Below are 25,982 nucleotides of genomic sequence, written 5' to 3' on the forward strand. Positions count from 1 at the left end.
GCCTCTGGAGCCCCAGCTGGACCAGCCGCAGCGGGCGAGCATCGCGACCTGCAGCTCCTCAGCCAGCCTGCATCACACAGCCTCATGCTCCCCCCACCACTGCCAAAAGGACCTCTCTGCACTCTGAGATTCCCTCAGGGAGAACATCTGTGCACACGCATCAATCTGAAGAGAACAGTCTTCCTTCCTCCCCCCCTGTCCTCTCCTTTTTTTTTTCTCTGAAGCAAACTAGTATTTATAACAGAAACTACTTCAGTCATTATATAATGACCTCCACCATCACTTTCTAGGAGACTCGGTCTCAGGCATAACATACCACCTACCAGCTGTTATTGGATTTTATGTTTTACTTTAAGTTTACAACAGCCTACCACCACGTGAAATATTTTCTTCTTTTTTTCCTCCTCTTATGGTTAAGAAAACCAAAATGGCACGTCACAGGGCCAAAACAGAAAAGGGGGCAGGTCTCTACATGGCTCTCTCATCATATTCAATATATTAGAGCTTTTCACTACACAGAGAAGTTTTACAGCATAGCCCAGAAATGATGTAGCAGCTTTAGAAATATCAACCTAAATCATCTTCTGAATTAAAGCTTTCCTAAAGAGCTTTACTAAGAGGATTGTACTCCGTGTAAGTCGCCTACACAAATAAAAACCAACCAACCAAAAAAAAAGGCAAAACAGCAAAACAAACAAAAAAACAGAAAAAAACCCCACAAAACCCAAACAAAGAAGTTGACATGTAATAACATATACTTGTGTAGGATTTATATCCCAAAGGAAATCATACATTCATGATAAAAACATTTTACCTCATCTTAAGATTCCTAAACAATGTAAACAGGAAGGTTTCCAGGATCCAAGGGAACCTGAACCCAGCTGGGACACAGACCTAGTGGGCAGCAGAATAGTTGGGGGCTTTTACCTGACAATGAACAATACCATGAAATAAAAATAAAAATTGAAAAGGAGGTTGTAGGAGCTCAGTGGAAAAAAAAAGAAGAAAAGAGTATGAAGACAAGATGTTCTCCTTCTTGTATTCTTAGAGTTTCTAATTAACCTTTCCAGGATAACTTCAATGCAAGGGATTTAATAATTGGTTTCTTACACTGTACACACATTTTCAATTTCTCCCACTGACAATAAGTGCCTCAACACTTCATAACGACTTAAACACAACCTGGCAATTGTAATGAACTAATTCCTGAGAAGAAAATGTAGATAAAGAATGAACAGATATGCATAGTGCTTTTTTTTTTCCCCCCTTAAAAATTATGAAGTATAAAAAAGAAAAAGATTAGACACAAAGTTTCAAAGAGACTCGTTCTGGAAACACTTCTAGGAGTGTTGGTCTATTTTCAGATGATGTCTCATGAAGTTTTAAAAACTGACAACAATGCTGTTTATTACCACTCTACCATGAGATACTGCATTTCTCTTGGCTGGGAATATCAATTTATGGGTAGTGTAAAGAATGCTGACACTCTCAATTTGCACAGATAAGAACAAAATTAATGTAATAACTCTAAAATAGGTTTCAGAAGCTTGCGCAGCCATCACTGTTACAAACATAGCATTTGCCAACAGCAACCACACAGATCTACCTATTATGTTGCAACCACTTTCTGTGTAAGCAATGATCCATGTACAATTGGTATACCTCCTTAACCACACTAAAATACACACAAAAATATACCAACATAATTTATACATATATATGTCTATATATATATAATTATTAATTTTTAAATGACAGAGTGTGCATATATATATTTCTCTCCTAGAACCACACAGGTTACATTGCCTGGAATTGTAACTGATTTTTTAGTTTAATCAAATACTGCATACAACTTTGATGTATGCAGAAATTATGCATTATTTTAGAAAGTTAGAAGTCAACAGCTTGAATTATATGGAATGCTGATGTACTTGTGTCACATTTGTTTCCCTGGCCTAAGTTGGAGAAGTTATTCAAAGACACCCACGATAACTTAAGGTTCAAGTTGGAAATATTAACTGTTGCAATGGGTTTTTGAAGACGATTACTAAACAAAAGGCCCTGTGGTTCTTCAGTTGTCAGTCCTTCCTATAAGTTGGATCTATACTACATATATACAGAGATATTCTCTTAAAAACCATGAAAAGAGGAAAAAAACAAATGGAAGGAATGAACAAAAAATATCCAACAGAGAATTTGTCAGCATCTCCAGAATCAGCACTGTCCTTAGCAATTCATTAACCACTGGTAAGCTGACAACCCAGATTTCAGCAACAATAGTCTTTTTGGAAAAGGGTGAGAAAGAAAACAAAAAACAAACAAACAAACAAAAAACCCCAACCAAACAACAACAACAACAAAAAATCAAAACCAAACAAAAACAAAACAAAAAAAAACACAAAAGGCCTCCAAAACATCTGCCTAGTTAGCATAAAAACACACCCACTCCTCTGCCTTTTAAACCAGAGGAATCATAATTTGACTGCCTTTACTGACACTGCTTTTGTCATAAGAGGACAGACATGCTCCCAAAAAGGCAGAGGTCCCAAACCCAGCCAAGCCCACACTCAAAATTCTGTTTAATTTAGCTCCTGCTTATGTTTCTGATGAAGTTTCATGCCATGTCTGCTGTCTCTGCATCCTCAATTACTCATCAGTTCCTTTTCTCATCTGTTCTTCCTTTGTATCTTGCTGCCTTCTGTCTGCCTATAACACCTTTGTGCCCTTCAAAAAAAAAAGGGCATTTTCCCTATAGTCACTCTGTGAGAACGCATGACAAAGGTACGTACTTAGAAAAACTGTGAAAAAATCAAAGCTATACAAATGCAAAACTAGGATCTTTTTCTTTTAATTAAAAGATCTCATTTATTTAGAAAATATGGGGAAAAATGTTTTTCTCAGGTTTTTATTTTTCCGTCTGCAGACTACTGCACACAAACGTGGCCTCATAATACAATGCTTATCATATAAGCTTATTGTATAAGCAGAGCTAATATGAGAGTCTTACTGCAAGGACCATGCTGTTTTCTGTTGGTTTGACACAAGAGAAGTATTCATTTCCTCCTGTATCCGTGTTTAGACACTATGCAGTGGGCATGTTTTTCCCATTTGAAGCTCCTTACCTGGACTTCATTCTCCATACCTCTGAGCACTTCCAGTAGAGCAGAAGCCAGCAAACAGCTACACCACATCTCTGAAACGTGTCATCATTTCTGTACAACCAAGAGCTCAACACAACTGACCTAACACAGCAGTACCTTGGCGTTCCTAACTCATGCACATGACAACTACGAAGGAATTAGCTCTGCAAGTTGGCTGGCCTGTTCACTTTATTAATTTCTGAAAAATACAGAGTTAAATTATGTGCCTGTCAAAGACATAAAAAGGAACTTCATTGTATATAACAATAGGCAGCAAAACTGTCCCTTCTGTTTTCAGGGCACTAGCTAGTCATTACCGGACCACTGAAAACAGGAGGTAGACGTCATCTTCCTAGATGATCAAAGCAGGTCTGGACTGTTTTAGCAAGCATTCCACGCAATCCTGTGAGATTTTAAACATCATCTACTTTCAAGTGTCAAATCTAGCTGGTTTCTTAAGGAAAAATATGTGACCTCTTTGTAAAGATTTTTTTTTTCCATGTACTGGGGCAAATACAGTGTGGTACACTTAAAAAGCTGGTCCGTCTTGAGAAAGACTGGAGAGAATTGGAATTAAATCTACAGTAGGACAACAAATTTGCTGTAAAGGACAAATACTTTAAAAAAAGAAAACAGTAAAACACAGGCCTTCAATACTCTACAAAACTCCATTAAGAAGTGTAAAAGTGCTTGCTCCAGAAGTCAGAATGTTAAGCAGGTAGAATACAATTATACAAAAGAAAGAATGAGTAATAGGTGCAATACCATCCATTCTGTCACACAAACTTCACAACATATTTACTAGAAAGGTGTTTTCAAAGCTGTAATTGCAGAGTTCTGCTTGCTAGGATAGAAAAAATAGCAGTGAAGACTGATAAATAATGAGCTTTGCCTATGTTAACACCTTTTCTTTTGACTTGGCATAGTATTTTGCTGTTATTACTTAAGCCTGACTTTTTTCTTTTGTTTTTCTGAAAATTATCTGTGAAATTTAAACCATCCTAATCCACTGTATCACATTTTCCTCCTCCTTTTAATTCCTATGTTTTTCTCTTCACTCATCACAACCTTCTTCCTTGTCACCTCTTAATCTCTTCTTGACCTTTCTGCTCTATTCACTTTTCCATCTCATCCTTTTTTCTTGTAATTATCTGATTTAGAGTGGAGTTGTAAGATTCATATAAAAGATATTTGCTTCTCCAGTATATCCAGTAAACTACGCGATAATAAATAGCATTAAATTATATTAAATCTTAGCAACCATGCATGTAATTTTCAAGTGCTCATTATTCTGAGCAAACATTAACAACACAGTTCTCACATTTCTTATGTGCTTTTGAAAGCATATGGGGAGCTAAGTCATGGTCTCAGCGACTTCTGAAAGAGTTAGTGCCAGATACTGTGAGTTCCCTGAGCTGCACTGACTGCCACTCTCGGTAGAAGAGCTTTATGGGAGACTCAAAACCTGAGTAAATGCTCGTTTAAAAAAAATAATAAAACCCACCCCACACACTTATCGTTTCGTGGCAAGTAAACTATTTCAAACCTTATACTTAAGCCAGCTGTGTATTTTTACTATCATTAAAATACAGAATCACAAATACTAGCCTGGGAAAACTTTTATTCTAAGAAGTAGAGCAGAATCAATGTGAATGAAACAAAATATCTTCCTGCCACTGGTTTTCCAAATTACGGTTCAAACGTGCACACTTCTTCTGTGCGGTATGGGAGACTCACAATTTTATTCCCTGTTAGGCTTGAGGGTGGCAGGGGATCCTCAATACTAATCCACAGACTAGAACATAAGAAGCACTTCTTAATCCAGTATGAGGATAAAGGACTGTTCATCAAGCCATTCTGAAGTTACCACAGAGATTAAAGTCAGCTGAAGATAATTTCACAATTGCAAAATTCAAAGCTTCAAGCTACAGCATCAGCAATCATATTCTAGCAAATGAATTAATAATTTGAACATTACAGTTCCAAATTTGGGGATTTTATACTAAAATCTGGTTTTATGACTACAATTACATAATATACAAACTAAATTAAGATACACTAACACAGCTGTTCAGATCATGGGCTGCAAGGATTAAAAAAAAAAAAAAAAAAAGGATTCAGTACATTTAAAAGAGAAATACAATTCCATGGGCAGCAAGGAATGCAAAATCTTGACCATGACCAGAATGACAGTATAGACATTTGAGGCCTTTATCTTAATCTTTGGATCCTGAGACCAAATCATCAACACTTCAGCATCCATTTATTACAAAATACAAATAAAGCCTAAACTTGATAGATGTGAAGAAAATATGACTCAAGGATAAGCAATGTAAAGACGATGGATATCCAGCCTGCAGAGAGCCTACAACCACAGGTGGTTGACAGGTATGAACTGCTGTATTACGGTCAGTATGATGCTAACGACATGACGTATAGCTTGTATTGGAGAAAGAAGGTGAGAAGGAAGGAGGCAGCTTGAAGGGAAGCAAGCAAAATAGAGCTCAGGCTCACTGCTCTTCCTCCATGTGGGAAGCAGAGAAAACTCTACCGTTATTTCTGCCTTTCTGCCAGGGAAGATGTGTCTGCCTCAACAAGTAAGCAGACAGACCCACAGAGGGATTTGTATCACAGCATGGCAGAAAACTTGATTAGTTCAACAGGTTCTGAACTGGTATAAAGAAAAAACCCAACACACCTATTCAGAGTAGCCCATACATTTCTGTTTGTAATATTTCATAAACAAGTATCCCCCATATAGGGGAATCAGCTCTGCAATGCATGGACAGAATGAGGCGGTCAGACCAAGTTCAAAAAAAGAATGGAGAATGCCGACCCAAGGATTTCTGTGGAAATAAAAATCTCTTTTACTCTCTCTCTCACTCATGCTTCCTGCCACATCCCCCAAAAGGGTTTCCATTCTTTAAATCTCCATACTAAACATAGCATAGCATTGTCTTACTTTAGATTTTATAGAAAAATGTCTATTATGCTAAGGACAAGAAAGGATTTATGACTCAACGTATTTATGGCACTGCAAAGCAAAAAAGTAGAAACACAAAGTTGAGGCAAACAAAGTTCCTTGGCTCTTTCAGCTTTAATAAGCTCAGTAACACTGAGTACTGGCTCCCAAGCCAGTAAGTTGTGACATTTTACAAACTAAGTTCAGAAAGTATCAAGGAACTTTCTGAAGAATTATTCCTATTTTACATCTCAGCTTCTCTTTCTGCATTTATTTGCCAGTGATGGAATAAGCAATCACTGACAGCTTAGCCTGTCCCCTGACCCTCAGCCCTTAAGCACTAAATCCAAGAACAGGACAGACAGGACTTTTCAGCCTCTTTCATTCCTTCCCTCACCCCATCTCTAACCACACACTTTTCTAGCTTTATTCTCTTCATACATGTTAACAGGCTAAAGGAATTTTTTTATAGTCATGCATCTGATCCATTTATCTTAGTAGTTCTCACTTTTTATTATGAACAGGAGCAGCACATACATCTCAGTATAAGAGGTACGGAAAGATATCAGAGCAATTACAGACCCTCTACAGTATCTTCCTCTCCATGAGGCTGAAAGTCCTTGTGAAGACCCCTTGCTCATCTTATAAATGCTTTATCATTATGATCAAGAACTTAATTGTCTTATTTTGCAATGGGCCTAGTCAAAGACAAGGTTTCTACTCTGTGGATCAAGGCTGTGTAGAAATTCCTGATCAAGCAGTCTACTTCCAATAACCAAGGTTGATTTTTCCCTGGAGAATCACAATTGCCCTTTGTCTCCAGATCCATAGCTCATCTACAGACCATGACCCACAAGGGGCCAATTTCAACTAGATGAATACCTTAGAGCAAGTGTGCATATCACTGAGCGTGAGCTAAATATACTCCTAATCAAATAGCAGTGAAATGTTTTTCTTAGTACTACTCTGTAGCTAATAGAATAACTTTAAAAGTCAACAGATCCTTATCACCTGGAACCTGAAAACCAATTAACTTCTTATTGTTGCTTTAAGAAGTAACTAGTATAGCAATGAAAGATGATAATATTACTTAGCACTTACAGCGCTTTTCATCTTCAAAGAATTTTGCAAACATAAACTAATTAATCTTCCCAACATGCCTGTGAGGTGGGTATTATTATTCCTGTATTACAAATGGAAAAAACCTCACCTCTGGCAGAAGGTTATGTGCTTAGCTCAAGGCCACAAAATTATCCAGCACTGTATGCTGCTTACAGAAGTTACCCACTCAAACAGGGCACATACCGCGGGTGGCCGTGTTTTAGCATAACAAAAAAAGTATCTTGTCACGATCACAATCAGGACACATCTTGTACTGCAGCCAGGAGCATAAAACACTAATTCTAGTATCCGCCTCAGATTTTGAGAGACAGCACTTGTCATGTCACTGAATGGTGATTAATTTGCTCATCAGGAGATCACAAAGCCACTTAGGTATCATTTCATACCTTCCTGTAAACAATGTGCAAAGCAGGATGATTCAGGTCTATTGAGAATCACTTGCCTACTCAATAGTCAAAATCAGCTCATCAATAAGGCATAGGCAGTGCAAGTTCAAAAATGGTGTTACATATCTACCCTTCCACTGCTTCACACAGGTAAGTTTAAAATACTCAAGCTTCAGGTTTAAAAACATGACCATTTAAATCCTTTAATCCTACAGCTGACATTTATGGTGAATAAAAAGATTAATCATTTTGCTGTCCAAATAACTCATTTTGAGCAGCTAGTATTTAAAGGCAACAGACTTTGGAGTCATATTACATTAAGACAGAAGCTGCAATTAATTTTTCAGGTTTCTGAAGTCTTAAAAATATATACCTGACAGTGTTTTATATCTTAAATAAGAAAATAAAACTGTTGAAGCATATATGTCACTGTTTCAGGTCCTTCTTTTGCTGAATAGTGAGATTTTTCTAGCATCTAAATCTAATTGTTACAGGAGTGTCAGCTGAATGATAGCTATGATACATCCACACAGTGTAATGTACTGTACACGGCTTTGCTTTTTAGCAACCTGGTAGCAGTGATCCAGCATACTGTAAAGGAAAGAAATCATTTTTCTTTGCTTGTTTGGTAAGTTCAGCCCATCTTTTTGCAGCTCCAAAGAGTTATTAGGGCATTTAATCTAATTTAGGCATTTCGGTGTTCCAGAAGAGTAAAGGTACAAAACCATCCATATAAGTAGCATGTAATTAGACTGTCTCCTGCAAAACTGAAAGTGATAGCATGAAAAGAAATTGATGTTGAGACTTGGCTGACAATGAAATGTTCTGATTGACAAAGATGGTGAACTCATTCTCACCGCCAGCTAGAAAGACCAAATACCTTTACCTGGAGGTTAAGCCGTAGTTGACTCAAGCTTTCAAAAGTAAAATTTAACAAAACTTGCACTACCACATCAGGTCTTCTATTAGCAAAAAGTGTCCTGCAGCTCAGCTTGTCTACTCACACAGTTTGCAAACAGTACTGTGACTATTTTGTATGAAAACTTGGACACACACAAATCTGCACTGCACCCTTGTCACCTTGTGCTTGTGGATCCCTCTATAGGATCACTATACTGTCCTGCAAAAACACAATTCTTGGAAATAGAACGACAATTACAAAGAGGTATTGCATACTCCTCTCTTCCCTTTAACATGTATCTTATGGCAAATAAAATATGCTTTTTGCATGTCAGTATTTTTCTTACTAACTTAAGGCACCTGTATAAAAACTTCCTCAGTTCTTATTAATCCAGGTTTGACTCATGATCTCCTGCAAATTATTTTCACATTGTTATATTACTTAAAATTATTTTTTCCAAATGCAATTTTTAAAATACTATTTACTTTCTATATCTCCACAATTCTTCCCTCCCACTTCATAGTCACGCCACACTTTCATATATTTTTGTACAGTAGTCTCCTATGTACATTACATTACTTCACACAGCAGTTTAATTTTGTAAACACAGGAATTTCTCTCTGTACAACAGAGAAATTCAACTTTATGCAGTCAGCTTTATTCCTGAATTCAGCAAGATACTTGGGCATATTCCAAAATACAAGCATTTAGATCACTGAATTCACTTAGAAGTTGTACATTTAAATCAGGCTGCTCATTATACTTGGATACTTTGAAGCATAAGAAAATAAGTGTGCTCTTCCTCCCTAACACACAAACAGAAACAATCGTATCATCACACCTTGAAAATAAATCACCTTTCATGGCGCTTCATCCATTGTCAAGGATGAGATTAGGTATCTTGTCAAAGATGCAACATGAAATTAAGGATCTAGCTTAAAAATACTTGTAAAGAAAAAAAGCTCCTGGTCCTCATGGCTAGGTGCTGAGTTCAATTATTCACAGGCTTACCAATTTTTTTTGAATTTTATGTGGGGATTAAGAACAAAGGGCAAGTAGCTAAATTCGGAGTTCTAGAAATAGTAGGCTAAATAATCCTCATCTAAAGAATTTAAAAATGAAAACAGTCTTGGAACAGATGAAGGGGCTTCAAAAGCAGCAAAGGAGACCACAGTAGGTCTTAGCTCTCGCTGGTGTTAGCTGGAAGCATGTTGCCTAGATGAAGTTAAAATTTCCTAAACAAGCATACCCGCTCTTCCAGTCTCATCAACTGGGTTTCAAAATTAACAAGATAAGCCCAGTTATGTAATAATTCTATGTTCAAGTATTTCACTATATGTTTTAAATGCTGTTTTTAGAATTTCAATGACACACGTACGCATTTTAAGCTCTTATTTCTATATATCCAATGAATCTCAAACAACAGAAATTCAACAGATCCGGTGACTGGAACTGACAACTGGAGAACTTCCTCTCCACAAGTAGAGATCTCCTGGGATAAAGCTACCACTGCACAGCACAGAGCACACCTATGTCCTACGGCGGCATCGCTTTCTGAATTCCTGGGATTTTGGTGAAGCAGGAAGCACAAAGACATGTACTGAGACAATTCAGGAAGAAGAGGTGGGAAAGTTCTGATCCATCAACAGAAATCTTTGAAAGTCTTTACCCCAAAATCTGAGCTGTGAAAACATACTGACATTTTTAAATTGTGCCACATTTGAGAGACTCATGAAACTCATGTAACTGCTCCGGTAGCTTTCCAGCCGACACTGGAAATTTGATATTGTTATTTTACACTATCTGGGGAAAGAAAGAAAGAAAAAAAGAAAAAAAGAAAGAAACACTGGTCATGATTAATTTTAAATTTTAATTTCCAATTACAGGTATTTATTTAAACTTGCCTTTTTCTGCTTATGGATTTATTTCCTGTTGATTTAGCAGGCTAGCATGTAATTAGACTGTCAAAGCCAGGTATCTGCACTCTATTTCTAGGCAGAGGGGATTAAAAATAAATACAAGGAAGCGTGTTTTATGTATTATTTAAAAAACTTTGGAATTACCTTGAACACCTTTTCCACAAAATGCTTCCAGTGCCAGAAGCAGTAAATTATCTCAATCAAAGATGAATCAAAGGAACACACCATCTAAGACTGCAAAACAAGACCTTTCTAACCTGACCCTATCAAACAAACCTGCAGGTAGTCCCCAAGGGTGCTAAACCAGCACACATTAGAGGAAGCCAATAAGCCATACAAAAAGAATTGAAAGGACAATGAGGAAAATGAAACAGGCACAGATGACAGTGCTGAGACCACTGAAAGGTGTCACTACACATCCCAGACCACTGGTTTAGGCCTATAGAAGTGCAATTTATTGCATATCGGGCAATAAGTATTAGCTAAATATTATGTGCTTTCCTGAAACAAATGAAGAGGAAAAAGGCCCCAAGCCCCAGTGCACCATCACGTGTGACATGCCAGACTACCTAACTTCCTCTATTTCCTTACTGCTATTCAAAATTAATAGTACAATATTCAGGCAATAGTTTATGAACTCATTAAATAAATTGTGCCTATTTTGAGATAATTTTGTCACTACTAAGGAAGTGTCTACACTGCAGGTCTTAGCAAACTTCCTCTTGATTTTACCCCATTAAAGTAATGAGATCAAGGTGACGAATGACCTAAAAACTAGAAAGCAGCAATGGCCTTAAGTTTCAACACATCACTGAAACCAAAAATACACAGCAGAAAGCAGACAGACTACAGCAGCAGCAAGCCTCAGCTACACGAGCCTAAGAGAAATATTTTTGTTTCCCTTGCAAACATTTGTAGGCAAAAAAGTCAACACCATCTGCCCAGCTCTAATTCTAATGTAAAGTTATTCTACTTGGAACAAAGAAAAACCACCAATGGGGAAAATATTTTTAAACATTTCTAAAATTAAAACTAAGGACTTCCTCACAAGGATTAAGCTTTATTTTTCTACCCCTAGATCTATTCTTGTTTCCTCATAAAAGAAAGGCCTAGGTGTAGGTTCACACAGCTTTTAGCCTAGCTTTATCCTTTGAGATAGCCAGGCTGCAGCACTCCATACACTTCATAACTTTTTTTTTTCCTCCTTATATTAATTAGTTTAATTGTAAAAATGCAGAAATGCCAATTCCAGGTACTACAAATTTGAATCCAAAAGTGATGCATAAGTGCTTAACCCTAACTGGAGCCAAGTGCAATGTCTCAGGATGTCCTAGGATCATCTAGCTCAAACCCCTGCTCAAGTACAGTCAGCTACAGCCAGCTGCCCAGGACCACATCCAGTCAGGTTTTGTGCATCTTCATGGATATTTAGATCTCTCGTATCTCTTGAGTCTTGGGACTCAAATTCAACACTGAGCTCTGGCAATCTGTTAGCATCTGGTTAGATATCATAGATATCCACTAAAAAAAATAAATCCTGCAAGAAACCCAAACGCATTAATTGTGAACTAATTTACCTTACTCACTGTACATTGCTCTGTTACTGCCCTTGTGACCTAAAAGATAAAGGCACTGAGCTAATGCATTATCTGTATGCTCATCCACACATACTATGTTTCCCCAAACCCGTCCATAGGGCTTGGCCTTCTTGGAACAGTTGTATTTGTTTATTTTGATTCATTTCGCACCTATTTACATTTTGGGTATATTGGAGTGGCAACATTTTGGGCAATCTGTTAATGATTTGAATTTATGCTGGGGGTCTAGTTTTTAAACTGTAAGGCCTGAATACTTCACACTTGAATCTGCAATGCTGTCACTGACCTATTGCCCAACATAGGCTGTTTAACTTTCGCATGCATCATATATTATTTATTCCAAAGATGGTACACCATGCTTTCCAATCTTTGTGAAACATTTGGGAAACTGAAGTGTTCTATGTGTGCAGAGTTTTACTAAAACTGATGAAACTGTTACAATAACATACTCTTCCTGTAGCAAGCATATCTTGTTACTTGGTACTAATGCACTATACACTCTGAATTATAACATCTTGCCTACCTTGTCTGGTATACTCATCTGCTTCTCTGTGGACCAAGTCTTTTACCCGGTTTCCATACAGCAACCTAGAGGAATCATGATCAAAAGCTTTCAGGGTCTCACTGGAGCTGTAAGACTTCTGCGTAGGCACTCTGCACTCCTCATTTTCTGCGGAAGAATTTGTATAGCGCCGCTCCTTGTCCCGTCTGCTCTTTGTCAGGGAGCAATAAGGCCTACGTTCCTTCACATCCATACTTCATTCCTTCTCTGTGCACATCAGTCCAGCTTATTTGGAAGTCTTCTCTACATTCAGCTTACATTCACCTATAACAAAATTAGAAAGACAACCACTGATGTGTTACAATGTTCTCTAATTGCTGTGATTGCTTCCTAACTGTCTGAAAGAAAAAGAAAGATCTGATCAAAGATGGGTGAGATGCTTTTCTGTAATGTTTGCAAGACTTCCCAGAGTTTAATACATGACCTGCCCTGATAAAAAAAAAAATTTGCAAATAAATTTTTGTGAACACAACACATCACTTCCCATTTTTATACAATAGCTTAGAAGATTAAAAGAGACTGAGAACTGGCCAGAAAAAATAATTTTTCATCTTTAAGAATGTGTTACTGGTCTGAAGTCTATCTGTAGGCAAGTTGTTTTCTCTTTCTGAAAAGTATGCACACTTTAATGGCTAGTCTGACTTACTCCTGCTTGTCAGGAACTTCTAGTTTTAATGTCTTTTTTATATACAGAGTTCTGCAATTTTTTATTGTCATTTCTATTCTAAGAAAATTGTTCTCATCAAGAATATACACACGTAATTTCACAGCAAGCTACAAAAACATTATAGGTGATATGCAGGAAGTCTGCTCCAAGGCAGTATATTCTATGTAAGCTGTGCTAGAAAGCAAGTAACTAGTTGATTTGTAAATGACAGTCAGAAATAGCTTTTCCTTCTCTCAAGTTTTTAAGGAATATTGCAGTAGGAATCTTATTTCTGTTACTCGTTATTTGTCTTTAGTGTTTCATTTTGCTTAGTTTTCAAAATAAGGCTTCCCAGTTTCATCTCTTGGGTCCAGCACACTTAACCAGAATACCTACATTTCTGACAGAGCAAGAAATAGTTTGAAAACTTTACTTTTGTTTTTTAAAGGGTACCAAAATAAAATAAAGAACATAACTGGAAAAAAAAATCTAAATGAAGAACAGTTCTAATTATTTGAATAGTTTGCAAGTGCATCTGTTAACTGAGGCCTCAATATTTCTTGTTTAACACTTTATATGTTAGGGTTCTCTCCTCTGTCTCAAGGATAACTTTCACGTGGGTGCTCCCCTCAATTCAAAGTACTTAAATATCACAAGAGATTGTTTTACAAAGAACTATCAGTCAAGTCGTTTGTGATGCAGAACTAAAATCGAAGTTTACAGCAAATATCACAAAGAAACATCCAACCCATTTGCATTCTGTTCAGCTGAACCAAAGTTGCTTTAGAACTCATCATCTTTTTCATTTTAAATATATAATATCAAACAAACTAATTAGTTGTCACTCCTGAAAAGATTTGTAGAGTATTTTCTTTACTACAGAATGATAATTTTAGTTTGTAAATTGCAGCCAGTTTTTCATCATTCTGTTTTGAAATTCTCTGAAAAGCTCTTAACATTTCTCAATCTGTGTGTCTCAACTTAGACTAAAAGGCAGAGCCACACAGCCTTTCATTTAAGCAAACTCTCTTCTGTATTTATTTCATTTCCAAATGTTAAGTGGTCAAAACCAAACGGAAATATTTGTACATGCTCAGAAAAAATGAAGTTTTATAACAGAATAATTTTATTGTTATTATTAGTCTTAGATGTCTGCATGCACATGTCACACATCTTTTTTTCTTAATTTAAACAAAAACAATCAGATTTTAAAATACTGGATTGACTAATGAATGCAAGTTCTTTCCATGTAAAACCAATTTTTTAGACAATGTGTATTTTTTGTGTTTTAGTAACACTAAACTGAATTGTGATTTTAGCAATTGTTATTAGCTGATACGCATAGGTATTCTTTTGCAGTGTAAAGACTTCATATGGAAGTGTATCTCCCTTTTCATCTAAGTACTTGAGCACATCTAAGACTTTAAAGGGCCACTAATTCCTAATGTCTCCAAATTGTGCCATGGGAAAACTGACATAAACTATTCATCAAAGATGACATATTTTTTTTTCCCAAGCTTCCAAGCTCCTTTATAATGTTAAAAAAACCCCAAACCACCAAACAACCAAACAAACAAAAATACCACCCCTGAAAACAAACAAACAAAGAAACAACAACCAAAAAAACCAAACACCAAACAAACAAAAAACACCACCAAAACTCAAACCAAAACAAAAAACCACCACCAACCCCCAAACCCTTCTTTGCATGATACTTTGTTACTATGCCAAGCTAAAATCCTCAAAGATGTAATCTATGCTGTAGCATGAGGAAGTACTGATCTGTTTCCCACGAAGTCAATGAACTCAATAAGACTTCAAAAGGCAGTTTTCTGGGTTATCTATTGCCTCTCCAGGCAAAGAATGAAAAGGTTAAAAAAAATACAAGCTGTTCAATAGCTCCACATTATGGAGACACTTTAGCAGCAATTACGCTGTCACAGTAAGGAAGACTAGTGGATTTTTGTGGGCATTTTGGGAAAAAAATAATCCTGTAAGATTTAAGAACCTGATCTTTTTGAATCTGGCATTTTGCAAAACACCTGTTTACCTTCAGTAACCTTTAACTTTAAAAACTAATGGTATTTCTCAGCAAGTTTTAGGCAACATTTAACATCCTCAGACTCATGCCTTTGGAATTATTTCATCAGTGAATTAATACACATATCTGAAAGAAAGAGACAGACTAAAAGCTATCTTAAAAATTTGTCTAGAAATAAGCGTTCTCTACTATGATCAGAATACAAACAGAAAGGAAGAGCACAAACATATTTGCAGAACACAGAAATAGATATCAGGGTTAAAGCAGTAAGGCAGCAATGACAAGTCAAACCAAGTAAAACTTGCAGATGGCTTCATAAGATCTGAACCGTAAGTCTTATTGTCGCAGGGGGATGTTTTGCAGTCTTAGGACTGTGCAGCACTTGTCCATGAATTCCACCTCCCCCCTTGCCTTTAAAAAAAACAAAACAAAACACTGCTCACCCCCAACTTCAGAGAAATACTTTCAATTATTGAGAAACACTTGAAATAAAACCCCAAAACTGATAATTATTCCATCTGCTCAGCTCCTTTCTTATAAAGCTCACTGTAGTTAAAATATTAACAAGTTTTCCCACTCAGATTTTCAGATTTAAACGAACCACTGTTGCACAAATTTGAACGCATTTAATTTCTTCTTCTCCTCTGTTTCCTATAACATAAAAGCTACATTCCAGGGGGAGTTACCTGAATGCACATATTTCTTCTACTATGCCTTAGAAGAAGCTCAGACGAAATATTGGTAATGAGTACAATACAATCTCAAGGGAACACAGCAACTAATTTGACGCATGAACAGTTTTTTTTGACAAATTAGATTAAAATTTTAAACCAAATAAAATTAAATTTATTTCGTGACGTTACAAAAACACTTGCCTTCATCTGCAAGTAATTTTTGCCCGTATGTCAATATTTATGGTCCATCAAATGGATTCGCTCCAACTAAATGGAAGAATTTTCACAGAGCAATATTTAGAAAACTATTGAACTACTAACTCACCCACTCACAAAAGGATGTCAGAACAGCCATCCTAAATACCATTACCTGTTGTATTACAATGCTAACGTGAAATGGCCTGCATATACTGAAGAAAAGTGAAAAAGATTTTGCTACTGCATGTTACTACTTCATGTTTCTCTCCAATGCTTTCACAGGTATATAAACTGAGGATGGTCATCTGTGTCACTGAGCATCAAGATCTCCTGTGACCTTTCCAGTGATGTGTCCAATGGCACAGGCTCTTGGATGGATGGAACAGGAGCGTGTACGCTCACTGCCAGACTGACACGTCAGCTCTTACATAGTCACCCCCCCATTCGTGTACATAACTTAGCTGACTGCAGCCTCAGTCAGATTGCACTTTCTGATAGCCACTCCAAATTTTAGAACAGCTCAAAGCCATAAAGAGAAGATATCATTTTTTTAACTTACATATTTCTTTTAACTTAATTTGGAAGGGAAGCAAGAAAACCAGAGAAACATTTCTGGAACACAAGCAGGTCACTGGGACCATAGAGCACCTTCCCTTATGAGGCAGGCTACTTTGAAGACCTCTGGCATCATTAGCACATTTAGCACAATATTTAATTACCAAGTCAGATGATGTATGTACAGGTAATAACTAAAACAAGTAAATAATCAAAATTATTTATTTTACTCTAAGTGTTGTAGAGAGTCCAAGTGTAAATATCAAAACACAGCACAAGGCACATTGACATACAGGTGTTGAAGCTACCGTGAGAGCTTTGATAACTGAAGTCTCAGATACAGACAAAGCTGATTGATGCAGCAGTATAAGCTCCAGTCTGTACTTAAAATTCCCCAGGACAGCTTTTCAGTAGTTTCTCTTAATCACCTATCGCAACGTGAAATAAAGTTACTCTAGTGAAAAGGGAAAAAACAAAAACAAACCTAAAACAAAAAAAAACCACCAGTTACTTACCTTTTTTTTTACAGTAAAAAAGCCTCACCAATAAAGCTCCCCACTGCAGTATAGGAAAAGTACAACAGACATAAAAAGTAGTATATACTTTAATTGTCCAGATGTAAACGAGGCTTTAGCATCATGCTACAGAGTGTTATCTAAAACACCCAGCTACAACTGTAGCATGCCTGCAGGCCTTTTAAACTGTTACGGAAAATTATTGCATTCAATTCAGCAGCTTCAACTCCAAGTTCCCCAAAGGGTTATTACCGGATGGCAATCCTGTCTGACGTACACAGTGCTCCCTCCCCATCTTTCACTTGAAGAACCTTCTTCCAGTATTAAAGCTGGTTCAGTGAACACCAAGGTAACTGATTAAGAAGCCTGAATGAAGCTCAATATTTTATGTCACACAGAATCATGTCCTTTGATACCTAAAAACTACACAGCCACAAAGTAGTAAAAAGGTAAGAAATAAAAGATGTTTGTTATCAAAATGAAGAGATAATTGTATAGAAAAGATTATGTCACTGCTTTAAGTCAATTTATGGATCTACTTTAGACATCTCTAAAAAAAAATGGAACTAGGTTTGAGAATAACAAGAACCATTATTGTAATATATACAGTGCTGGAACAGAAAAGGTTTCAAAACTGAAAGGAAGAAAACTTGTAGTTTTCTTTCTTACAGAACAACAGTAACAGAGTATGAAATACTGTTATAATGAAGGCCAAACCAGACCTCTCTTACCCAGTCTCACAAGTAGAGGGAACAGTGAGGAAAGCAGGAGGCTGCTCAGAGCAGAGTCCTTCTTCCCACCCCAAGGCCAGCAAAACTGAGCCAGGGAAGGAACTTATACGATAACCACCCCTCCCAACACCTAAATCTAACAATTTAGGCAGGCTGCATTCAAAAGCCTCCATTAATCTTGTTTAATTACTATTATTACTATGATTTCTATTACTAATTATTATTATTATTATGAATTAAGAATCATTGATTCTTCCACACTGATCCATTAATACACAGTCTGAACACTTGCTTACATAAGCAACAAATTTTGTTTCATGATACACTACTACATAAATGCAGGCAGTAAAAGAATCGTAAGACTTTTGGGAGAAGAAGCAGGCTTGAACTTCTCTCTGAAATAAGAGCAGAAGATTTTACAGGCTGCAAGTGCCTATTCTCAGCATTGAAAACAGTTGCTGAAAATAATGTCTAAGTAGTGCTGCTGCTCTTTAGATACATTACTGTAAGTGTCATTATTTTAATAATAATTTCCTTTCAGTCTGTAACTGTTTACTAATGTAAATATTGTATTAGTTACAATTTGTGCTAGGTATAGTACTTGCCTGCCACTTAATAGCAAAAGAACAAAGCAAATACAGCTGATACATGTAACAAGTAGATTAAAAAGTCTAAATGCGATATGTAGAAATTAGGAAAATCTGTCCACACACAAAAAATATTCACAATTCACACAACTAATCATCCATAAAACCTATTACAAACAAATACAAAGAAAAACTCAAAAGGCATAAAAGAGTGATGAAATTTCCACTTCAATGGTTGATAAAGTGAGATATGCCAGAAATCAACTGAGCTGGAAAAATGACACTTTGAAGAGGTGCTTAGGATGATCTGTAGCCACCGTGTGCCATTAGTCAAACTGATGACTCTTAATACATGGATATTTCAGGTCATCATACCTAGAAACTCACTTCTTAATATTAAAAGTCCTCTAGCACAGAAACTAGAGAGGATGCATCTGAAGTCAGCATTCTTAAGGGGGACTGGGAAACAGATGGTTTGTCAGACAGGCAGTTCACAAACTCAAATTTTAAAAAAGCCTCCTTAACTCACAAACTAAACCTACGTTTTAGAATTATGCTACAAACAAAAATAAAGAAGGAAAAAAAATAAAAAGGAAGACCAGTAAAAAATTTTGCGTGTTCTTCAGGCGTTTTTCTGCATCAGTCAGGGGAATAAAACACTCATAGCTACCATCACTTCAGGATGTGATGTTAACAAAGAGTTCATTTACATAGTCTATCTAAAATTCTCATCTTCATTATAGACAGAATAAACAAATAAATGTACACTATGTTCATTATAAAAGTTTCTTATGATAAGAGTGAAGAAAATAAGCAAGACAAAGAGTTCTGCAGGGTCCTGGTTAGTCATAGAGGCTGGTGTTTGTGTAATGATTTTGCTACCAACACTTAAAATTGAAACCCTTGAGGGGAAAAAATAAAAAATAAGAAAAGAACACCTCATGCCTTCCCTGGTATGGGCAGAAAGAGATGATGCATTCTCTGTAACAATGGGAGTGCAGGGAGTACTTCTCCCGATGACGATTTCCTTTGAGGGCATGAAGACTGTACAGCAGCATTTTAGATGGAGCTACAGCTATTTCTCCTTGCTGGAAGCCCTCCACACAGCACGGCTGCAAACCTTCAGAACAGAAAACTGTAAATACACAACTTGTCAATGCACACATACAGCCTGGGGCTGTGCTGGCTATTGAGTTGCCAAGCAGGCCTCACAGAAAAACTCAGCTGGCAAGTAGGTAGGGCTAAGACGCTGGATAAATTGCTCCGCAAACAAGAACAGCCTCTTTGGAGGAACTCAGTACTGGGTTACACTGATAATTGCTGTTCCTCCTTGGGATGAACAGTTTTTGCAGGAATTGCCATGAACTCTGACCTCGGGAAGAAATGTCTGACTCTAATTTGGAGGATTTGAATAAGATGTATTTTTTCTTGAAGGGCTGAGAGAGCTAAGTGAGAAAAGGAAGACGAAAAGAGTGAAATAATGTGGTGAGCTCCGGTAGAGAGAATTAGGGTGATGAGAATATGTGATGAAAACATGGAGAGGCAAAGAAGTTAGGAGAGCAGAAATGCTGCAGTATAAAGAAAAAAAAACAAACAAGAATGAGTCCAGGACAGAAAGTGGACGGAGACAGGATAATCAGTGCCCAGTATGGCAACGTGGGTGAGAGGAAGTGATACAGCAAGCCTAGAAAGAAAGAGGAGTCTAAGAGGAAGAACTGAGTGGAGAAAAAAAAACAAAGAAAACTTCAGAAAGGAGAAAATTTGTGCCTCATTTACCTCAGAGGAAAGTAATAAACTCTAAGAGGGTCAGCAACGGGTAATTCATTATTCAGCAGTAACTAAAAAGGCCTAAACACTTTCCTCCACTTGTTTTAACTTGAAACTCATTCTTTATGCCATTAACTCCTTCCCTTCACTATCTTTTTCACACAAATTTTTCTCCCCCTGCCCTCCCTGCCCCAGGTTCTTCCTCAACCTCTCTCAATGGTCTCCTGATCTATGCAAGCGTAATTCCTTCTTGAACAGTACCTTCAAGTTTACTTCTGCATCTGCTCAGAGCTCTTCTGCATAGTCCACTTTTGTTTGAGAACAAAGCCACAGAAATCTAGGGATTTTTAAAACTAAAGCAAGTGGGGTGGAGAACCTGACACAGGAACAACACGTAGGAATCTATGAGCATCAGCCAAGGTGCAACAGTCCCCGAGTCCCCAAGCAGACAGCACAGCACAATGATTTCTGCATTTCTGTTTGGAGAACAAAGCTATCAGTATGTCAGCTTCACCATCTGAACAGGCTGTCAATCATTCAACTCCCCCTTCAACAACTCAGAGTTAATTTCAAACAATTTGACAGTGGTGAAGTTTCAAAAATAACACATCTCTCAAGTCACTATAAGGGAAATGAAGTATATTACATTTGACATGCAAGAGCTGGGCATACAGTCACAGGACTGAGCTGAAAATATCATTGTGAAGGCGTCTGGAAATGAAAGGAGAACTTGAGGAAACTGCAGTAAGGATGTCAGTGAAGACACACAGGAATGGGAAAAAAAGAATTGCAAAGGGTAACTGTTGGAGCTATTGCTGTGGTAGTGTGACATGGGATACATATGCACTAACAGCCTTGGTTTCCATGTCCTCATGGTCAAAGTTGAAACCTCACATAGAGGACACTCACAAAAAAGGTTTTTCTTTTCACAATGATCTGATGGATAACCAGATTTTTCAGTGCCAGTCACATTATAATCAGGATATTGTTGCAGCCTGGAAAACTGGAGAATTATTAGTCAGTCACCTCAATAAAGAGTGACTAGTAAGACTGAAAACACACACTGCTAATTTTTTTAATGCTCCAGAACTCTGTTTTGTTCAAATTTATCACTTGACCCCCCTTTCTTTCTTAAAACAGCAACAAATCAAAAACATACAGACACAAAGAAGCAGAGTTCCAAGCACGATGACAAGTCTCCACAGAGACTGTCACAACATTCATTTACCACTCCTCAGTAGTGTGAAAAATTAGCTAATGCCCACATAACATGCACTAAAGCACTGTTTAACTTGATTAAGTTTACATTAGCAATCCCTACTACTGTATTTAACTATCCCATCTATTCAGACTGTATCAGCTGTCATGACTCCCTCTATACTCCCCAGGTTCCCGTTTCCCTCTCTGTAGAAGCTGTGTCCTCTTGTCACAACCTCCGATTGTCTCTTCTTCTGCACTATCCAACATCACACAACAGTAAAGGCTGGAGGTTGTTTGCCCTGCTGGATCACCTCCTTTCTGAAATCCTTGTTCTCTCTTTCTTTCAAACCACCCCTTTCAAAGCATCAGATTTTTTAGCCTTACCTTAAAGGTTATACCAAATCTTTTTGTCCTGTAATCAGCCCATTCCACTTCTACCTCCCAGGTTTTTGTCTCCAATTTCAACACAACTAAGACTTCAATTAAGGCAAACAAAAGAATAATGCATTTTTTAAATATGTCATTTGGCTAACTATGTGAGACACAAAATTTCCCACAGTACTTAGCAATTTTGTTCAAAGGACCATGTTTCTCTCTGAAAGTGTCCACACCGCCTACCCTGGCACAGCCCTAGCTGACCACCTCAAGATCCTCTCTGATAACAGTATTTAAAGAACAAACCACCTTTAATAATGCAAAGCCTCCTTCAGGAAGCTGGGAAGTAGGATGAAGACCTGCCTCCTGCTGGCCTGCTCTTCCGCCCGTGTGTGTTGCCTGTAGGTAAGGCACCCAGCTGTGCTTCCACACACAGCCAAATTGCTACGGCAGGGATGCAGCAGAGCTGGTGCTGGCAGAGCCTGATGACAGCACCTGGTCCACTCCGCTCACATCTCTGACAGAAAGCAGTGTCGACTTGTCAAAAAAATGCTTCATCGTCACAAGAGCCCAGTTTTGCAAAAGAAGCACAAGCTTTTACAGTGAGTGTTAAACAGCTTCACCTTATGCTTTTGGAGGGGATAGAAGTTGCTTCTTTAAATCTTTTAAATTCCCACTTAAGATAACACTCAGAATTTCTTAGTACAGTCATTGATTAAAAATCCTTCTAACTAAAGTAACAATTCACTTCAGCAACAGATCTGAAGGTGACCTGTAAAGAATGAGAAATTTCTATTTTTGAAAAGTCTCTTAAAAAAAGAAATGGGAAGTTGGACTCCAAACATATGAACAATCAACTATAACTGCATAATGAAAATACTTAACAATTATCAAATAAATAACTTTTTTATTTAATATGAGTTTGTAGAGATTCTCCACAGTTCAGTTACACCAGAACTAAAGTGTACGTTATTGTATTTCATATCAAGTAAGTTCAGCAAGCACAAGTGCAAGATTAAAAGTCGGGGAACATTGCTGGTACGGCTCACAAGCAGAACAAGGAAGAGAACCTTTCCCACAGTGACAGTTAAGATGTCTCAGACAAGGCCATATGGGCTACCTGGGTGGATTAGCAAATAGTTTAATTTCCATCCTGTTTCAAATATTTCCAATTCCATTTTAATACAGAACAGAGTGAAAGTATAATTAATTCATTATTTGCACAGCCTTGTACTTAATATGAGACTATTTTTTGTTTTCTTACTCTACAGTTAGGGACATGAATACCATTCCAGTATAGGCTCTTCCAAGCATTAACTTTTCCCTGTATAACCTTGATACTTGAGACACCTTTTGTGGGAACAGAAAGAGGGTATGAGATACATAAGGCGGCATGATCTGGAAGGCTTCTTCATATCATGTAATCATTTTGGTTGGAAGCTACCCTTAAAATCATTGAGTCCAAACATAACCTAACTCCAGCACTAAACCATGTTCTTAAGAACCTCGTCTACATGGCTTTTAAACACCTCCAGGGATGGCGAGTCAACCACTTCCCTGGGTAGCCTCTTCCTCTGATTCAAAACCCTTTCTGTGACAAAATTTTTCCTAATACCCAAGTACACAATATACACAATGGAGTACAGAAGGGCTTGTGTCCATCCTAAAGTGAAGGACCTCATAGCATAATAGGAAGACCAAAAAGTTCCTCCAGTTGCATTACCTACATTCAGAGGCATTTAAACTTTAAGGAGAATTCTGATATTTCTCTTCTACTCCTGAGGAGTGGGCCACGATGAAGAAATGCAGGCATCAGAAAAGGGATAAAACACCTGACACTTGTATCTGAACTTGGTGGCATCAAAACCTTGCCTCTGTATTTGCGCAGCTGAGGAGCGTGCTTGAAAACACTGAGTACTCGCAGATCCAGTCTGTACTGAAAAGTTTTGCCAAGATAGTTGAATTTACTAGAAGCCATAGCTTAAGCTGGCAAAATTTATTGTGCAGATGCAGCAATGCTGACAGAGGAGTGCACTTTTAAAACCACTGATGTAGATAAGCCCTGAGACTGGAGCCAGTCTGATGAATATCATGGGCTCTTAACGCATCCAGGTGAAAGGATGAGCACCCCCAGCGGGGTGAATGAAGAGGATCACACTGATCAGCTATCATCTACAGACATACTCATCTTTGGGGAGGTCTCATTCAGCTGGGAACAATGAAAGGGCTATTCCACACCTCCAATTCATGCACTGACTGCCTTGTTGGGCTCCAGAGCTGTAGGGCAGGATTAGTGATATAGTTTGCGTGCGTTAAGTTATTATAATTGGGCTTTCCAAGAAGCAGGTGTCAGAAAGAACAATATTTAACCTAGGATATATGCTGGTATTTGGGGAGTTTACCTCTCGTATAGAGAAAAAGGAGGAATAAAGGAAACCTTAATATTTCTTTACGTCAGTTAGAATTCGCATATAACTGAATTTAAGTATACGCAATCTAAGAATTCTCACACACGGACAATAAGTAGTGCAAAGAAAACAAAAACCACACACCAAAAAACCCCAGCCAACAACACCACACAAATAAACCCACAAACAGCACAAACCCACAAACTGTGACAGACTTGCATAGGGAATTTGAAACATAGTGATGGAGACCAGAGCAAAGTAGTTAAAAAAATAGACTGCAACAGTGAGGAGACGTTTTATAGCTCTGTGGCCTAACTAGGCACATAACCATCAGATCTTTAATTAATGTGCAGATCTTTCTTCTCAAATGCTTAGAAAGCTAAACTGAATATTACAAAGACAGTTAAATGTGTGTGTAGGCTTAGAAATATACATACATCTAAAAAAATGCTGCATATATACATGGATAAATAAAAAACACCTATGAAGGACATGTTGTGGGGACAGTATTATTATATTACAAATTCTTTTGAATCTAAAATAACAAAAACCTAAGTAGTTAGCCTAAGTCAAGCCAGCTTGCGAAATTTATGTCACTAATTTGACTCCCTTACTCCTTCAACAATCATATATTCCAAAACACTTTAATGTTGACAATTTGTCTCTTTAAAATAATGAGTTATTTATGGTAAAAGTGATGAAACCAAGATAATGAAGAAGTACTGAAAGAAGGGACAAGGTAGGAAAGTTCTTACAACTATGTAAGTTTTGTTTTTAAACAGTCTCTCTTCCCCCTCCCCTGAAAAAAACAAGGGAATCTCCCGCATCCAAACAAACACGGATATAAATTTAAAAATTTAGGGAACAAAGCAATTAGTCAAATGTGCAAAATGCCATTGTGGAGATAAATTCTATACTGGTTTTGGAGCAAGAAAAACATAAAACTGTGATTGCCTCCAAATTCTTATTATCTATTCAATTAAAATGAAATTTATTATGGAAACAAAACCAGCATCACTAATAATAACTAAATATTGCTAACTATGTATTGCTCTGTATTGCTTTACCCATTATCCCCACAGGGCTACACTCCTGCGTACCTGTAAGAGGAATTAGTGGCTTTTGGCAGAGGTGCCAGATTTATCAGGAGCTGCTGCCTCAGAGAGGAAAAGTACTGCCTATCAGCAAGTCAAAACCACTGCTGTGAGACTCCATTTTCCACCTCCTATGTAAGCATTTAGTTACCTTTCACAACAACATGGCAACAACAACAACAAAAACACTACGGGCTGGTATGTGACTCTGGTTTAAAGGGCACTGAGTGTCCTGCAGAATTGTTAAATTAGAGATTGTGTCACAGATTGTGTAACAGCTATAACATAAGGAACTAGTGAAGTAGTGTCTTACCTCAGTAGAATGTCAGTCCCAAAAGCTCAAGCACACCAATTCAGTGTGAGCCACACTTGTCATGAGACACAATACAACTTTCTTAGAAAGCAATCTGTCAGTCTGAGTTTCTGAATGCCTTATCCATAAAATTATGAAGCAGGTTGGCTTCGTCAAACAAGACATAATTCAGATTCACAAAGTATCGTTTGGCAGAATCCTAGTGATAAAATTCTAGAGTTCAGGTTTTCATGCAACAAGAGAAAAAAATGACTTGGGAGTCTTTTGAGGGAGCCTACATTCTCTCTA

At 37.4% G+C, this 25,982-nt stretch overlaps 1 protein-coding gene across 30 annotated transcripts in view; it reads right to left on the minus strand.

The window, feature by feature from the left end:
• Positions 1-25,982, minus strand: part of TENM3 (teneurin transmembrane protein 3) — a 1,347,463-nt gene that overhangs the window by 300,960 nt on the left and 1,020,521 nt on the right. For all 30 annotated transcript variants that reach the window (XM_065061257.1, XM_065061277.1, XM_065061276.1 and 27 more), the window contains one exon: positions 12,552-12,854. In XM_065061257.1, the coding sequence (XP_064917329.1) occupies positions 12,552-12,783 (232 nt within the window). In that variant the 5' untranslated portion in view covers positions 12,784-12,854. The remainder of the gene's footprint in view (positions 1-12,551; positions 12,855-25,982) is intronic.

This window comes from Columba livia, chromosome 4, assembly GCF_036013475.1.
Source record: "Columba livia isolate bColLiv1 breed racing homer chromosome 4, bColLiv1.pat.W.v2, whole genome shotgun sequence".
Taxonomy (NCBI): domain Eukaryota; kingdom Metazoa; phylum Chordata; class Aves; order Columbiformes; family Columbidae; genus Columba; species Columba livia.